The 14212-nt window shown below is 51.6% G+C and overlaps 1 protein-coding gene across 19 annotated transcripts in view; it reads left to right on the top strand.

Moving 5' to 3' along the window:
* The window catches only part of AKNA (AT-hook transcription factor), a 62310-nt gene extending 48132 nt beyond the window's left edge, over positions 1 to 14178 (top strand). For 15 of the 19 annotated variants that reach the window (XM_031014332.3, XM_055350490.2, XM_063696707.1 and 12 more), the window contains 7 exons: positions 2397 to 2573; positions 3517 to 3632; positions 4292 to 4438; positions 6488 to 6583; positions 8172 to 8288; positions 8572 to 8764; positions 12994 to 14178. In XM_031014332.3, the coding sequence (XP_030870192.3) occupies positions 2397 to 2573; positions 3517 to 3632; positions 4292 to 4438; positions 6488 to 6583; positions 8172 to 8288; positions 8572 to 8764; positions 12994 to 13246 (1099 nt within the window). In that variant the 3' untranslated portion in view covers positions 13247 to 14178. The other 4 variants (XM_063696710.1, XM_063696709.1, XM_019033584.4 and 1 more) reach the window with 3 other exon arrangements.
* The last annotated feature ends 34 nt before the right edge of the window (positions 14179 to 14212 follow it).

The raw sequence follows: 14212 nt of genomic DNA, 5'->3' as shown, positions 1-14212 counted from the left end.
AGGTTTCTTTGGCTCGAACAGGCATGAGGCTGTCATGTTGCCTACGTGCAAAGTTGTGTCCAGCTGCTGGTGTTTGGCTTCCTTGTCTGAGTTTAGTAAGTCTACCCCTGCAGCCTCCCCTGACATCGGTGGAGGAATTAGAGGCTTGTTTGTCTAGGGCATGCCAGGCCTTGGGAATACAATAGTGGACAAGACTCTATCCTAGGCCTCGTAAAGCTTACCATCTTGTAGGATGAACAGACAAAGAAACAGGCAGTGGTGCCCTCCATTGTGATAAATACCGTGATGGCAGAGGACTAAAGGACTGTGGGAGCACAGCGAAGGAGAATCTGGTCCAGTTAGAGGCTTCAAGGGGGGCTTCCTGGAGGAAGTGGTATCTCAGCAGACATCAGAAGGAAGAGAGGTAGAAGAGTATCTTCAGTGGAGGGAATGGCATGTGCAAAGGCCTAGAGGTGAGAGAGTGCCCATCACCTTGGAGGAGCTAAACGGTCAGCCAGATCCTCTTAGTGTGAGGGGATGGGGTGTTAAGCAGTAAAGGAAAAGAGGGGTAGGGAGGAGAGACCTATGGAAGATCCTACAGGGCCTGAAGGCCATGGGTAAGGGGAGACGTTCACTGCATATTCCATGAGTGCACAAAGGCTGAGAGGACAGGGGAGGGGATTTTAAGCGGGGACGTAGCGTAGGCAGGTTTATGTTTTAGAGTTCTCTGGCCACTGGCAGGGTGAGAACGGAGACCAAGAGACTGCTGAGAAGGCTGCCACATCCAGGAGAGAGATGATGGGGACTGGGTTCTCAGGGAGGGCCCCTACAGAGGGGAAGAAGGGATTCATTTGGGAAGAGGTATTTTGGAAGTTGGGCCCATGAGACTTGGTAGCTAATTAACTTCAGGGATGTTCAGGGAAGGAGAGGATCTAGAGTGACTCAGATTTCTGTCTGGCCAGTCAGGTAGATGCTGATGCCATGTGCAGAGACAGGGGAGTAAGTTTGCAGAGAAAGATGAATGTTAAGTGCCTGCTGGCACTCGGTAAGAAACTAAAGAGTTACATCAGAGAGACTGAGATACCCAAGTGGCTGACTCACGCCCCCGGCCTGGTAAGTCTTTCTTTTTAGTGCCTTCTGACTAGGAGGCAGAGCTCTCCCTTGCAGGAGTTAACTGGGGGCGGGGAGATGTCACTCTCCAGTAGCCACCGCCCACCCTTGCCCTCGTGGCTTTGCCTCAGAAACACCAGCAAGCGTCTCCCTGGGGATTACCAAGGGAACCCGCTGCCCTCAGACACACACACTCAGCGCTGGGGCACAGCCAGGAAGAGGCCTCCACTCCTTCTGACACAGTCATCTGAGCGCTCATGTCTGCTGGAGGCGGCACCAGGGGATACTCACCCAGGAGTCCAGGGGCCACCAGGCAAGAACGGCCCCAGTGGGAATTCCCACCCCAGAAGCCAGACCAAGGAGTAGATGTGGAGCCTGCATCAGCCTGGAGGGTGGCTTTGCTGAGCCTGGCTCTAATGCTGCTCCGTGGTTGAGGGGGTCTTGTGGGGAGGGGTATCTGGGTAGGATTGTCTGCTGCGGTGCCAGCAATGCCCACAAAACGAGACCCTGAAGATGCAGGGACTGATTGGAGAGAAACACAGACAGGATTTACTCCCTCAGTGCTGGTGGCTGGAGGTTGGACCATGTTGGGGGTTTCACCAGGATTTACTACAGTCTTGCAGACAGCTTCCAGCCTGCTCTTAGTCAGCCCTCCCGGTTCAGGTGGTGCTAGGAAGCATCGAGCTGTCTCCCTGTCCACTCTCCACTCACAGCGCTTTATTCTGCTCCGTCTCAGAGCCCAGATCCACTGCAGTACTCTTTCCTGAGCATCCACAAGGTGCAGGGCCTCAGGGGTTATAAGACAGGAAGCCCGCTTCTTTCTTGTCCGCTGGCAGCTCACTGTCTGTGTGGGGAGATGGTGGACAGGCATCTTCTGCCAGGTCTGGAGAGATGGGCTTGCACAGTGGTAGGGAGAGGAGCTGGGCCTGGACAGAGAGTGAAGGTTGGTATTTTATGGCAGAACTGTAGCTAGGGCCCTCTCTATGCTGCATCCTTGTCTCCATCTCGAGAATTTGTCACTGGTGTTCCTGAACAGCCACTCAGACCCCGTGTGTTAGGAAGAGAAAACTTCAAAGAAAGGTTCTGTTTTGTACACTGAATGCACAGGGACATGAACTCAGAAATGTGTCAAGTTGTGTAGCAAGAAAAGTGTCACACAGGAAAGTTCTAGAATCATTTGACAGCAGAGATAAGACCCTGTGCCTGCTGTGAAGGGACAAAGGCTGCCGCATCCTGGCGTACTCGGGTGGCTGCAGCTCTGTTCCTCATGCCTCTGTTCTTTGTTTCTGTCTCCACTCCAACCCCAGCCAGGCCATCTGTGAGCTGCAAGAAGAGGTGTCCCGGCTCCGTCTGCGGCTGGAGGACAGCCTGCACCGGCCACTCCAGGGCAGCCCGACACACCCAGCGTCTGCCTTTGACCGCCCCGCCCGGACCCGCGGCCGGCCAGCAGACTCCCCAGCCACTTGGGGCTCCCATTATGGCAGGTGGGTGACCTCAAAACTCCCACCTCTGTCCTGGTGGCAGCTACAGAAGATAGTCTTGGCTGGCCTCTGGCTCTCCCCAGACATATGGACTCAGGCACTGCCACATCCCTCTCTCACTCATTCATTCATTCACTGTTGAATTTGTTCACTGTGCAGTATTTGATGCACAAAAGAATATATAAACCTCTATGTTAATAATAAAGAATAGGCCGGGCGCAGTGGCTCACGCCTGTAATCCAGCACTTTGGGAGGCCGAGGCGGGCAGATCACGAGTTCAGGAGTTCGAAACCAGCCTGACCAACATGGTGAAACCCTGTCTCTACTAAAAACACAAAAATTAGCTGGGCGTGGTGGTGTGCGCCTGTAATCCCAGCTACTCAGGAGGCTGAGGCAGGAGAATTGCTTGAACGCGGGAGGCAGAGGTTGCAATGAGCTGAGATTGTGCCACTGCACTCCAGCCTGGGCAACAAAGAGAGGCTCTGTCTCAAAATAATAATAATAATAATAAAGAATAATACAATGAATATCCCTGGACCCACCACCCAACCAAAGAGTTAGAACATTGCCAGGATGCCTTCACTCTCACCCATTAATTCGGTGTTTGTTCATTTATGACAATGACATAAAATCAGCTGGCTTCTTTTGAGTCTTTCTATGGGAGGGCACTTGATGAAGGGTTTTATGAACATTTTCTCATTAATCTTTTTATAACCCTCTGAAGTAATTGCTGTTATTATCCCCACTTGACAGATGAGGAAACTGAGGGTCAGAGAGGCGCAGAGCCATTTTCTGTGAAACTGACTTCAGAGTCTGGCTTTGACTTCTATACTCTCTTCCTTCCATCGTGTTAGAAGCATTTCTCCAGGTTGAACTTCTCACAAATAACCTTTAAAGGCCACACAAAACCTCATCCAATGACATCATCTCTCTTTCCTTTTGCTAGTAAATCCACAGAGAGATTGCCTGGTGAGCCTAGAGGTGAAGAGCAGATTGTCCCTCCAGGAAGGCAGCGAGCGAGGTCTTCCTCAGTGCCTCGGGAGGTGCTCCGACTGTCCCTGAGTAAGTGACCACCTGCAAAGGCTGATTTCCAGAGGCCACAGTCTGAGCATGTTGGCTCAGTGGTCAGGGACCACAGCAACAGTATTCAAGGAAACTTGGAGAAGGGTTTTTGTGCATCTGTTTTAGGGTATTATAGTGCTGTGAAGCACAGAGCACTTCTAACATCCTGCATACCTACTGCGTGTAGGGTGTCTGTAAGGGCTTTGTAGCTGCCGTCTTGCTTAACCTCCACTGCAAGATGGTCATATTATCCACATTTCACAGATAAGGGCGCTGAAGCCCAGTGAGCGCAGGGGATGTGCTAAAGGATCAGGGCTCTGGAGTCAGTAGCCGGGATCAGCGAGCTCCCCTCCGCTTGTCCTTGGCCGAGTTGTTTACCTGCTCTGAGCAGTTAAAGGGACAGCTCACCATGTAGTTATAACAGTGTCCACATCGTGGGATTGCTGTGAAGGTGCCCAACACGGCACACACAGAGCGTCTAGACTAGCGCTTGGCACGGGGGCAGGGTTCTGGAAATGCCAGCTGTTACTCCTAAGGGGGAGACTGGGGATTAAAACCCAGGCATCCACCCCAGAGCCTAAACTCATGGTGTACCCACTCCTTGAGAAATGTGACCCCCACCCCTTGCCCCCTCTGATGCCCCACTTTTTCTACCCCAGGTTCAGAATCTGAGCTGCCCTCCCTACCACTGTTCTCTGAGAAGAGCAAGACCACCAAGGACAGTCCACAGGCAGCTCGGGATGGAAAGAGAGGGGTGGGCAGTGCTGGATGGCCAGACAGGGTCACCTTCCGGGGCCAATACACAGGTAGGTCAGGAGGGAGGGCCGGGATGGGTGCAGCTCCTGGCGTCAGTGGGGGCTCCTCTGTTATGAGAAGCCCTTTCCATATACTCAGTGGACCATTCAAATATCATTTTCTATCAGTTCTGTGATATGAAAACCAGCAGGGAGCATTGCCTCCATGAATCTCGGTGCACTTGTTCATTCATTCATTCATTCATTCAGCAAACACTTTCTGATGCCTCCCCTTTGCCAGGGCCCATGCTTCGTTCTGGGAAGTCTGTTCAGCTGGTCGATCCTAAAGAAGTTCTGATCACCTGCACTTTTCCGGCTCGGAGCATACAGGGTGGACACTGAATTGGATGTGCCATTTGCACCTGGCTTCCTTCAGGTTCTCATTTCCAGAGGGCCCCTGTGTCTCAGGAAACAGGACCTGGCACAGAGTAAAGACTTGAGATGATGCATGGTAGCATTTCAAGTGCTTATAACATTAACACAAAAATATGGGTTGGGCGTGGTGGCTCACACCTCTAATCCCAGCACTTTGGGAGGCCGAGGTGGGAGAATCACCTGAGATCAGTAGTTCAAGACCAGCCTGGCCAATGTGACAAAACCCCGTTTCTACTAAACATGCAAAAAAAATTAGCTGGGTGTGGTGGCGGGTGCCTGTAATCCCAGCTATTTGGGAGGCTGAGGCACAAGAATCTCTTGAACCCAGGAGGCAGAGGTTGCAGTGAGCCAAGATCATGCCATTGCACTCCAGCCTGGGTGACAGTGAGACTCCGTCTCAAAAATACATAAATACATATATATATATATATATGGATATGGTTCTCACCTTCATGAATCTGACTGTAGCAGAGAAGATGATAACCAATAGGTAATTATAGTAAAGGCATCATCTCTCACAGACACCTTGCAGAAGAGGGAGGGCTGCTGACCTCAGATTCTGGGGACAAGGCAAGAGGCCAGAGGCACATTCTGCTCCATGGAGCATAACGAGGGAGTGGACAGAGGCCAAGGAGTTAGAAACGACAGTAGCAGGAACACCTCCAAGCTCACCGGACAATCTCTCTGTGGACTTACTAGCAAAAGGAAAGAGATGATATCATTGGATGAGGTTTTATGTAGCCTTTAAAGGTGATCTCAACCCTTAAAAGTGAGCTTAACCTGGAGAAATGCTTCCAACACAATGAGAGGAAGAGAGTATAGAAGTCAAAACCAAAGACTCTGAAGTCAGTCTCACAGAAAATGGCTCTGAGCCTCTCTGACCCTCAGATTCCTCATCTGTCGCGTCAAGAAAATAAGAGCAATTACGTTCAGCTCCACATACACAAAGCCAGAACAGCACAGGAGGGAAATGAGATGATGAGACCGCTCCACAGTGGCTTCAGGTGTCACCCAGAAGGCCTTATTTGAAACTCAGGGGTGGGTAAGGCAGGAGGTGGTGGGGCTGGGTGAGGAGGCCACAGTCCGCCCAGCTTTCTCATAACATCAACTGCTTTCCATCTGCCAGGCACTGGGTGGAGCACGACATGGATACGGCCCCTTTCAGTTCTCCCAACAAGCCTGTGAAATGGGTGCTATGTTTATCCCCATGTTACAGCCACTCAGAGCATGGGGAGAAAACACCACTGACCCCGTGCCCGAGCCATTCAGATCCAAACCAGCAAGTCGGGGTGTGGGGAATAGCATCACTTGTTCATTTCTTATTGTTGCTTTGCTTATCATTTCTTCCTGGCCTGCTTTCAAATCCTGACTTAGCCTGGGTGTGTTGGTTGCTACTGGATGTCAGCTGGTTCTAGGATCTGAGATGAAACAGAATAGGAGTCTGGAAAAAGCTTACAATAAACAGACACAAAGATGTTTGGTGACGTACATGTGTGTATGTGTGTCATACTTAAATATGTACATATTTTACACATGATGTGTGTATGCACACTCACCGTGTGCACACGTGAGAGACAGAGACTATTAAAACCATTTGGAGGAAGAGGAGATCATTATTCCAGAATCCTCCTCTATTTTGCATCCATCCACAGGGCTGATACTGACAGTTCTGGTTTCTTTCCCCAGGCCACGAATACCATGTTCTGTCCCCTAAGGCGGTCCCAAAAGGCAATGGCACAGTCTCCTGTCGCCACTGCCGGCCCATTAGGACCCAGGATGCGGGTAAGGAATGGTACCTGGAAAACTGGCCCAGGCAGCTGTGGCTGCAGCTTCTTGCCCTCAGGGGAGTGTGTACTTGACAAGATCTGGCCTGCCCTGAACTTAGCAGTGGGTTATAGGGACAGACCAGGGAAGAGGATTTTTCTGGGTGTCCTGCCGTCACATCTGTTGCTTCAGGTGCTGCTGCCTGAAGCCACCCTCCTTGATTTAAGAAGTTCCTGAAGGGTCCTGATAGGTGGGCTCCAGGCAGCAGGGGACCTGGCATCAGTGATTATGTCTTATTCTCCCCTCCATCCTCCCTTCACCCCTCATACTTTCCCCCAAGTCCACAGGGAGGAGTGGCAGAGAGAGCAGTGGCCCGATAATCCAGGCAATGGGTTCTAGTTCCAGTTCTGCCACTGACTTGCTGTGTGACCTTAGGCCAGTTCCTTGACTTCTCTGTACCTCAGTCACCACATCTATAATGAAAGGATTGGAAGAGATGGTCTCTAGCACTTTTCAAGCAATAGTGATGATAATGACTGATGATAATGAGCTGCTATTTATTAAGTCCCTCTCTACAGAGGGTGTCATGTTAAGGGTTTTGCATAAATTAATCCTCACAGTTCTATGAACTAAGTACTGCAGTACTATTACGTCCATTTTACAGGCAAGGACACCAAGGCTCAGAGAGATTAAGTAACTTGCCCAAGGGCACACAGCTTACAAGTGGTAGAAGCAGGATTTGAACCCAGGTCTTTGTGACTCCAGAGTCCCACCTTTTCACCACTATGCTCTTCCTGTGCTAGTGTTAGAGTCCTGACAGGCCTCTCCGTTCATGCATGCATGCATTCATTCATTCATTCATTCATTCATCACTTACCCCTATGGGGCCCTGGGCCCTGTCCCCAAGGAACACACAACAAAACAGAGTGGCCAAAGCTGGGGTAGGGGAGTACGAGTGGGGCTGGGGGGTGCCTGACTGTGCCAGGGTGGGTGGGAGGGCTTCCCAGAGGGAGTGGTGGTTGAGCCAAGGCCTGAAAGAGAAGCAGACCAGCCCTGGAACTCACCCAGGTGTGGCATTGGGGATGTATGTGGGAAGAGAACAATGGTACCCACTCTCCTCCTGCTCCCTTTTGCCTCTACTGACCCCCCTGGTTCCCCGGGGGACTGTTCTGGGCCACTCCCACATGGAGAATGGGTCTGTCTCACTGTGGGTTGGGGGGTGGGGGGTGGGCTGCATTTGGGAGAGCCCGGGCTTAGGATCCAAGGACCACTGCTTCCCAGCTCTGAGACCCTTGGCAAATTACTTGACGTCTTGGAGCCTTAATTTCCCCATCTGTAAAGTGGGGGAGTGAGGACAGTGGCTAGCCCAGTGGCTTGTTGGATTTGATAAAATAATGCAGGAAGGCCCTTAGCAGAGGGCCTGGCTCATTAAATGCTTGCTCTCACTGTCATGGTTGTTGTCAATGTCATCACCCAGATGGAGGCAGCTTGTCCCCTCCGCAGTGGGTCCCGAGGAGAGCTCAGTGCTGCAGAAGGCCTGCATGGGGGCTCCTGATCTGATGATTTAGATGTAATCCTTCCCTGACATCTCTTCCTCCTCTTATAGGTGGTGCTGTCACAGGGGACCCACTGGGACCACCTCCCGCTGATACCCTTCAGTGTCCCCTGTGTGGTCAAGTTGGGTCTCCCCCAGAGGCAGATGGTCCAGGCTCAGCCACCTCTGGTAGGGACAAATACTGTTTCTTCTCTTAGCCAGACCCTCAGCTCTCCTTGACCAGGGTTATTAGACCTGGGTGAGTTTAACTGGGGCAGCTGTTCTTCTAGTCTGGGACAGAGCAACTGGGGCAGAGGATTTGTTCCCCAAAGAGAGACCTCCCCAACATGGAGTCTCACAGGGTAGGGCCTGTCCAGCTCTCATAGGGGAAGGGCTGGGTGGACCCTCCATCTTTGGCTGAATCTGCCAAGTGGTCAGACTCTGTCTCTCTGTGCTGTTCCCTCCCTGATAGGGGCAGAGAAGGCCACCACGAGGAGAAAAGCACCTTCAACTCCCAGCCCCAAGCAGAGGAGCAAGCAGGCAGGGTCGTCGCCACGCCCGCCCCCCGGACTGTGGTATCTGGCAACAGCGCCCCCAGCACCAGCCCCTCCGACCTTTGCCTACATCTCCTCGGTTCCCATCATGCCTTATCCACCTGCCGCTGTGTAAGAGCCTTCATTCTGACCTTCCCAGCCTCTTTCTGTAGATCACTGAATACATTAGCATTCAGACCTGGGTGGGGCAGCTGAGATACAGTATACTCCTCCTGTGTTTTATCCCTGCGTGGATAACATGCAGTAGGAGCCCAATACTCATATAGTCACTCAACAAAGCCAACACTCATATAGTCACTCAACAAACCCATGTACCAAGGAGAGTGCTCGGCCCTGGGACCCAGCAGTGAAGGAGACTAGCAAGAGGGCCCTGCCCTCTGGGAGCTTATAACTTTGTGGAGACTGAGAATCCTAACCATCTTCCATTTTCCTTATGGGTTTTCTCAGCAAGTAAGTGATGAGCACTGGGTTTTTTAAATAGACTTTATTTTTTAGGACAGTTTTAGATTTATAGGGAAATTGAGCAGATAGTCCAGAGAGATTCCCACAATCCTCCTCACTCCTGCACAAACAGTTTCCCCTGTTATTAGTATCTTACATTAATGTGGCACATTGGCCACATTAGTGAAGCAATATCCATACATTATTGGTAACTGAAGTTTGTAGTGCCTTCAGGCCGTTTTCCTCCAAAGTCCTGTCTCTATTCCAGGATCCCATCCACGATCCCATGTGGTATGCGATTGTCATGCCTCCTTAGGCTCCCCTCGGCTGTGACAGATCCTCAGACCTTCCTTGTTTTTGATGACCTGGACATCTTTGAGGAGTCCTGGTCGGGTATATTGTAGGACTTTTTGCACAGATTCTGGACGTAACATCAGTCAAGCCAGGAGAGGCAGGGCAGCCGAGACAGAAGTGGCTTGGGTTTGGAGTTGGCCAGAGCTACCGTGGAGTCCCATCTGCCCCCTAGTAGCACTGTGGCCTTGGCAAACTAACTTCCTCTCAGAGCCTCCACTTCCCCGTCTGTTAAATGGGGGAAGAGTCTCAACCACGTACTTAATCCTGTGCGTGAGGATTAAGTGTGGCACGTGGCAGGAACCAAATGAGAAGTGTGTGGAGGTTGTGGTGCCATGTGGTCACGTGCTCAATGCTGAGCAAACAGTAGCTTTGCCATCACAGAGAATGTTGCTATTGCTCAGTGTTGTCACTAGTAGGAAGAAGGAGGAGTAAAAGTGGGTTCAACATGATAGGATTGTGCAGGGACAAAAGCCCAGTCCCCAGAAGTAGGAAACCTGTCTTCTTGTCTCAGCTGTCAGCAGCTACTTCTCTGCCTGCTTCCCCTGCTGTGAAATGAGTCGATTGGGACTGGATGTCTTCAGTGGCTGTGTTGCCAGAAGCCTGGGTGTGTAGGCAGTGAGGGCCTGCGTCACTGAGGGCTGGAGCTTGGTGGAGCAGGGGCCCAAGGCGCCATCCAGCCCTGGTCCTCTATTCGGGGACCAGGCCTATAAATGTGCTTTTAAAAATTTTTTATGTATATGTGTTTTCTGAGACAGGGTCTGGCTTTGTCGCCCAGGCTGGAGTGCAGTGGCGCCATCTTGGCTCACTGCAACCCCCATCTCCGAGATTCAAGCTATTCTCATGCCTCCTCCTCTCAAGTAGCTGGGAATACAATAGTGTGCCACCACACACGGCTAATTTTTTTGGTATTTTTGGTAGAGATGGGTTTCGCCATGTTGGCCAGGCTGGTCTTGACCTCCTGGCCTCAGGTGATCTGCCCGCCTTGGCCTCCCAAAGCACTGGCATTACAAGGTGTAGCCACCGCGCCCGGTATGTAAATTTGCTTTCTTGCTGCCCTCTCAGCTGAGTCTAAGCAAGTCGTTAAGGAATCTTCCACTGCAGCAGAGATGAGAACCAATGCTGCATGCTCAGACCTCCAGCAGACACGGGGGAAAGCGCCTGCCAGTGTTCCAACTCATTGATCGGGAAAGGTTTTGCCCAGAATTTGGTGACCCCACGGTAGCCATGGAGTCTTTACTTTTCCTGAGGCCCCATTTCACATTCTTCCAGGCTCAGGCCTGTGGGCAGAACTCACCAGGTTGCTGTTTCCAAGTCAGGATGGGTGGGTTATACCTATGCCTCAGTTTCCTTCTCTGCAAAATGGGTTGTGCTGAGGATTGAATGAATTAATGCATGGAAAGCCCATAGTACATAGAAGTTGGCCAATAATGATGGTGCTTCTAATGCTGCTAGAATTTGCGCTGGTGACACCCTGAAATTTCTCCAGCTGCTGGTCAGCAGGACTGAACGGGCCCAGTGGTTGAGACCAGTGTAGTTTGGAAAGCGGAGTGGGCCTGTGCTGCCCCCTGCTGGGCAGCCGTCCCATAGCCCCTGCAGCGGAGACTTTCCAGCCCAGAGGGACTTTTTCAGTGTTGGCCCTAGGGAGAGTTTTGGGTAACTTTCAGGCCAAGTTGGTCATCAAATTAACAGAAGGTGGGGGTGTATGAAAACCCAGCCCAGACAGTCCCTACTTTTACAATGGTTCGATTTATGATTTTTCGACTTTACAGCGGGTTTATAGGGGCATAACCCCATCGTAATTTGAGGAGCCTCTGTAGTTACTTACACCAGACAGTCCCTAGAGGAGGGAGTGCAGGCTGCTGTTTTGGGGATGCAAGAAGCCCGTTCATACAGTTCAGATTATTTTATCAGCATCTGCTGCTTGCCAATTAGCACACATTAGATATGTGGGGAGAGTCGGGCCCAGGTGTGAACCCATGGCTGCCCCTTCCAGCTGTCTGACTCTGGGTCTTAGGAGCTCACGTTTATGGAGCACTTACCGGAGCCAGGCAGTGCCAGCTCTTTACCTGAATTTTCCATCAGCTCTAAGCTGAGAGGTTGCTAACTGTGGTCGTTTTAGGTGGGAAAACAGAGGCCTTGCAAAGTGACTTAGCTTGTCCAGAGTCCCATGAGTAGCCCAGCAGAATGACTGGGATTTGGGGCAGGGCTCCAGGGCCTGAGCTGCTAAGGCTGGTGCATTCTACTGCCTCCTGAATCACTTAGCTTCTCTGAGCTCCGCTTTGCTCATCTGTAAAATAAAGATAAAGGCACCAACTGGTACATGGGTACCAAAGATGAGGATGCCAGCCCTGGGCTAGGCACTGGGTTTAACTGTTGGAGGAACTGTCAGACTGTTTTCCACAGTGGCTCCACCATTTACATTCCCACCAGCAGTGCTGAGGATTCCAGTTTCTCCACATTCTTGTCAACACTTGTTGCTGTCTGTCCTTTTTGATGTTAGGGGGTGTGCAATGGTTTCACTTTGCATTTCCTGATGGCTAAGGATATGCATCTTTTCATGTACGTATTGTCCATTTGAATATCTCCTTTGGAGAAATGTCTGTTTGGATCATCTGTTTCTACACACTGTATAACAATGCAAGTTAGACAGTGGGGGCTCTGGAATAAAGCCAGAGTTTACAGTGTGCCAAAGCAAGATGCCAATGAATGACTCTGCTGCGTCCTCCTAAATTTATTCCTGATTTAGGTCCATGCTTCTTTATCTCCCTCCTCCACCACACACACCCTTTATTTAACAGTGCTGAGGCCACACCCCCTCTTGCCCACTGCTGGTTTCCTTGAACCTTAAACTTAGTGGCCCTGATGGATGCCATTGTCACCTCTTAGGGAAATCCGTGCTTCATCTCAATGGGCTTGTCAGCCCATTCCCACAGCACTTTAAAACAACACCTCACATTCCTATAGGACTGGGCTAGGAAGGATGCTCTTCTACCCACTTCCCAGGACATGGGGCCAGACCCTCCCACTCCTGCAGAATCCCTATTATTATTATTATTATTACTATTATTAATTATTAATTATTGCCTTTCTCCAGCACCCCTTGCTTGGCAAATGGAACCCCCAGATATTCTTCAATGAGGGGGTTTTGCTATCAAGCCTAGGGTGATCCTGGCCTTCCCAAGATCCGGCTCCAAGAAGGTTGCAGGGGTTCATGTTTTCTTGTCCCACTGTAACCCCAGAGCCTGGCACGCTGGCTGGCATGTACTAGATGGGCAGTAAATCAGATGAACAGGTAGATTGAACTTCCTGTCCTTGAACACCTGTTCTGGGTCAGGCACTCGTGTTGTTATCTTCCTTCATCTTTCTAAGAAATCCCTGGATGTGTGCCCATTATTCCCATTTTAGAGGTAAAGAAACTGAGACCCAGAGAGTAGGAGCCAGTGGCCCAGCTGGGATTTAGAAGGGGGTTGACCCCACACACGGTGCTCCTCGGCTTGTCCCCAGCCCTCCCCATGTGTAACGAGCCCACTCACTTCTCTCCTCAGGTACTATGCGCCCGCAGGACCTACCTCAGCCCAACCAGCCGCCGAGTGGCCGCCCACAGCCTCTCCCCCACCAGCCCGGAGACACCGGCACTCCATCCAGCTCGACCTGGGCGACCTAGAGGAGCTCAACAAGGCTCTGAGCCGGGCCGTGCAGGCTGCCGAGAGCGTCCGCTCCACCACCAGGCAGATGAGAAGCTCGCTGTCGGCCGACCTGCGCCAGGCTCACAGCCTGCGGGGCTCCTGCCTCTTCTGACTTCACTGGGGACCCAGAGGCAGATGAGTGGGTGGGTGGGCAGGTGGCCTGCCGGGCCAGGAGTGGGCTGGAGCTGCTGAGGCCCAGAAGGCCCACATAGCTCCTCACCAGGAGGGTCTCCCTCCAGCACAGGCCCCGCCTGCTCAGTCCCTGTGCTTTCCAAGTGGAGGGGGTGTCAGCTCGGTCACCAAGAGAAGTGACTTCCCAGGAGCACCAGTCCCCTCACAGAGGTGCTGTGAGCGAGGCCTCCTTCGGTCCAGGCAGAACCTCAGGCAGTCTCTCCTGGTGCTGCATGTGCGCAACTCCAGCTAATAATAGGTATTTTATATACAGATGGACAGATATTTTTTTAAACTGGGGAGTTTTCCTGATCTTGGGTCCTCCTTAGGGGGCCAGAAAAGAAAGGAAAGGCCTACGGTTTCTGGAGCAAACCTGTCCCCCACCTGTGACCAGTCACTCTGGGGCAAGCATCACTGGGAAGGGCATAGCCGGAGACCTTTCTCCTAGTGACTGGTAGTCAGTGGGGCATTTTAGGATGTCAGGGCCCCAGGGTGACATGTGTCCATCTTCTCTATGGCAGCAGAGGCCTTTCCCTCAGACAAGCTACAAAGTGCCCAGGATGCCATCCACCATGGTCCCCTTCAGTACCTCACGCATGGTCCCCAGCTTCTCCTAGGATCCCAGTGGCATTTATCAGTGGCCAGCTACCTGCCAGGCCCGGGCTGGGGCACAGTCTGCGGCCATGAGGCCAGGCCGCCTCCCGCACCCCTACCCCGTGGCAGCAGCATACCTCTGCATTTCTGGAATGTGTGTGCATCAATGATGTTTGTATATTTGAGGCATTTAAAAATCTATTTTGGTTACGAGGGCAAATGAAGAATGAATATTGATCTTAAAAAAAGAAAAGAAGACAAAAAAAATACCCAAAGCCATCCGTGTCTCTGCTGTATGTCATTAACTTTTGCC

The sequence above is a fragment of the Gorilla gorilla genome, chromosome 13 (assembly GCF_029281585.2).
Source record: "Gorilla gorilla gorilla isolate KB3781 chromosome 13, NHGRI_mGorGor1-v2.1_pri, whole genome shotgun sequence".
NCBI classification, from domain to species: Eukaryota; Metazoa; Chordata; class Mammalia; order Primates; family Hominidae; genus Gorilla; species Gorilla gorilla.
This window is presented reverse-complemented; position numbering and strand designations above follow the sequence as displayed.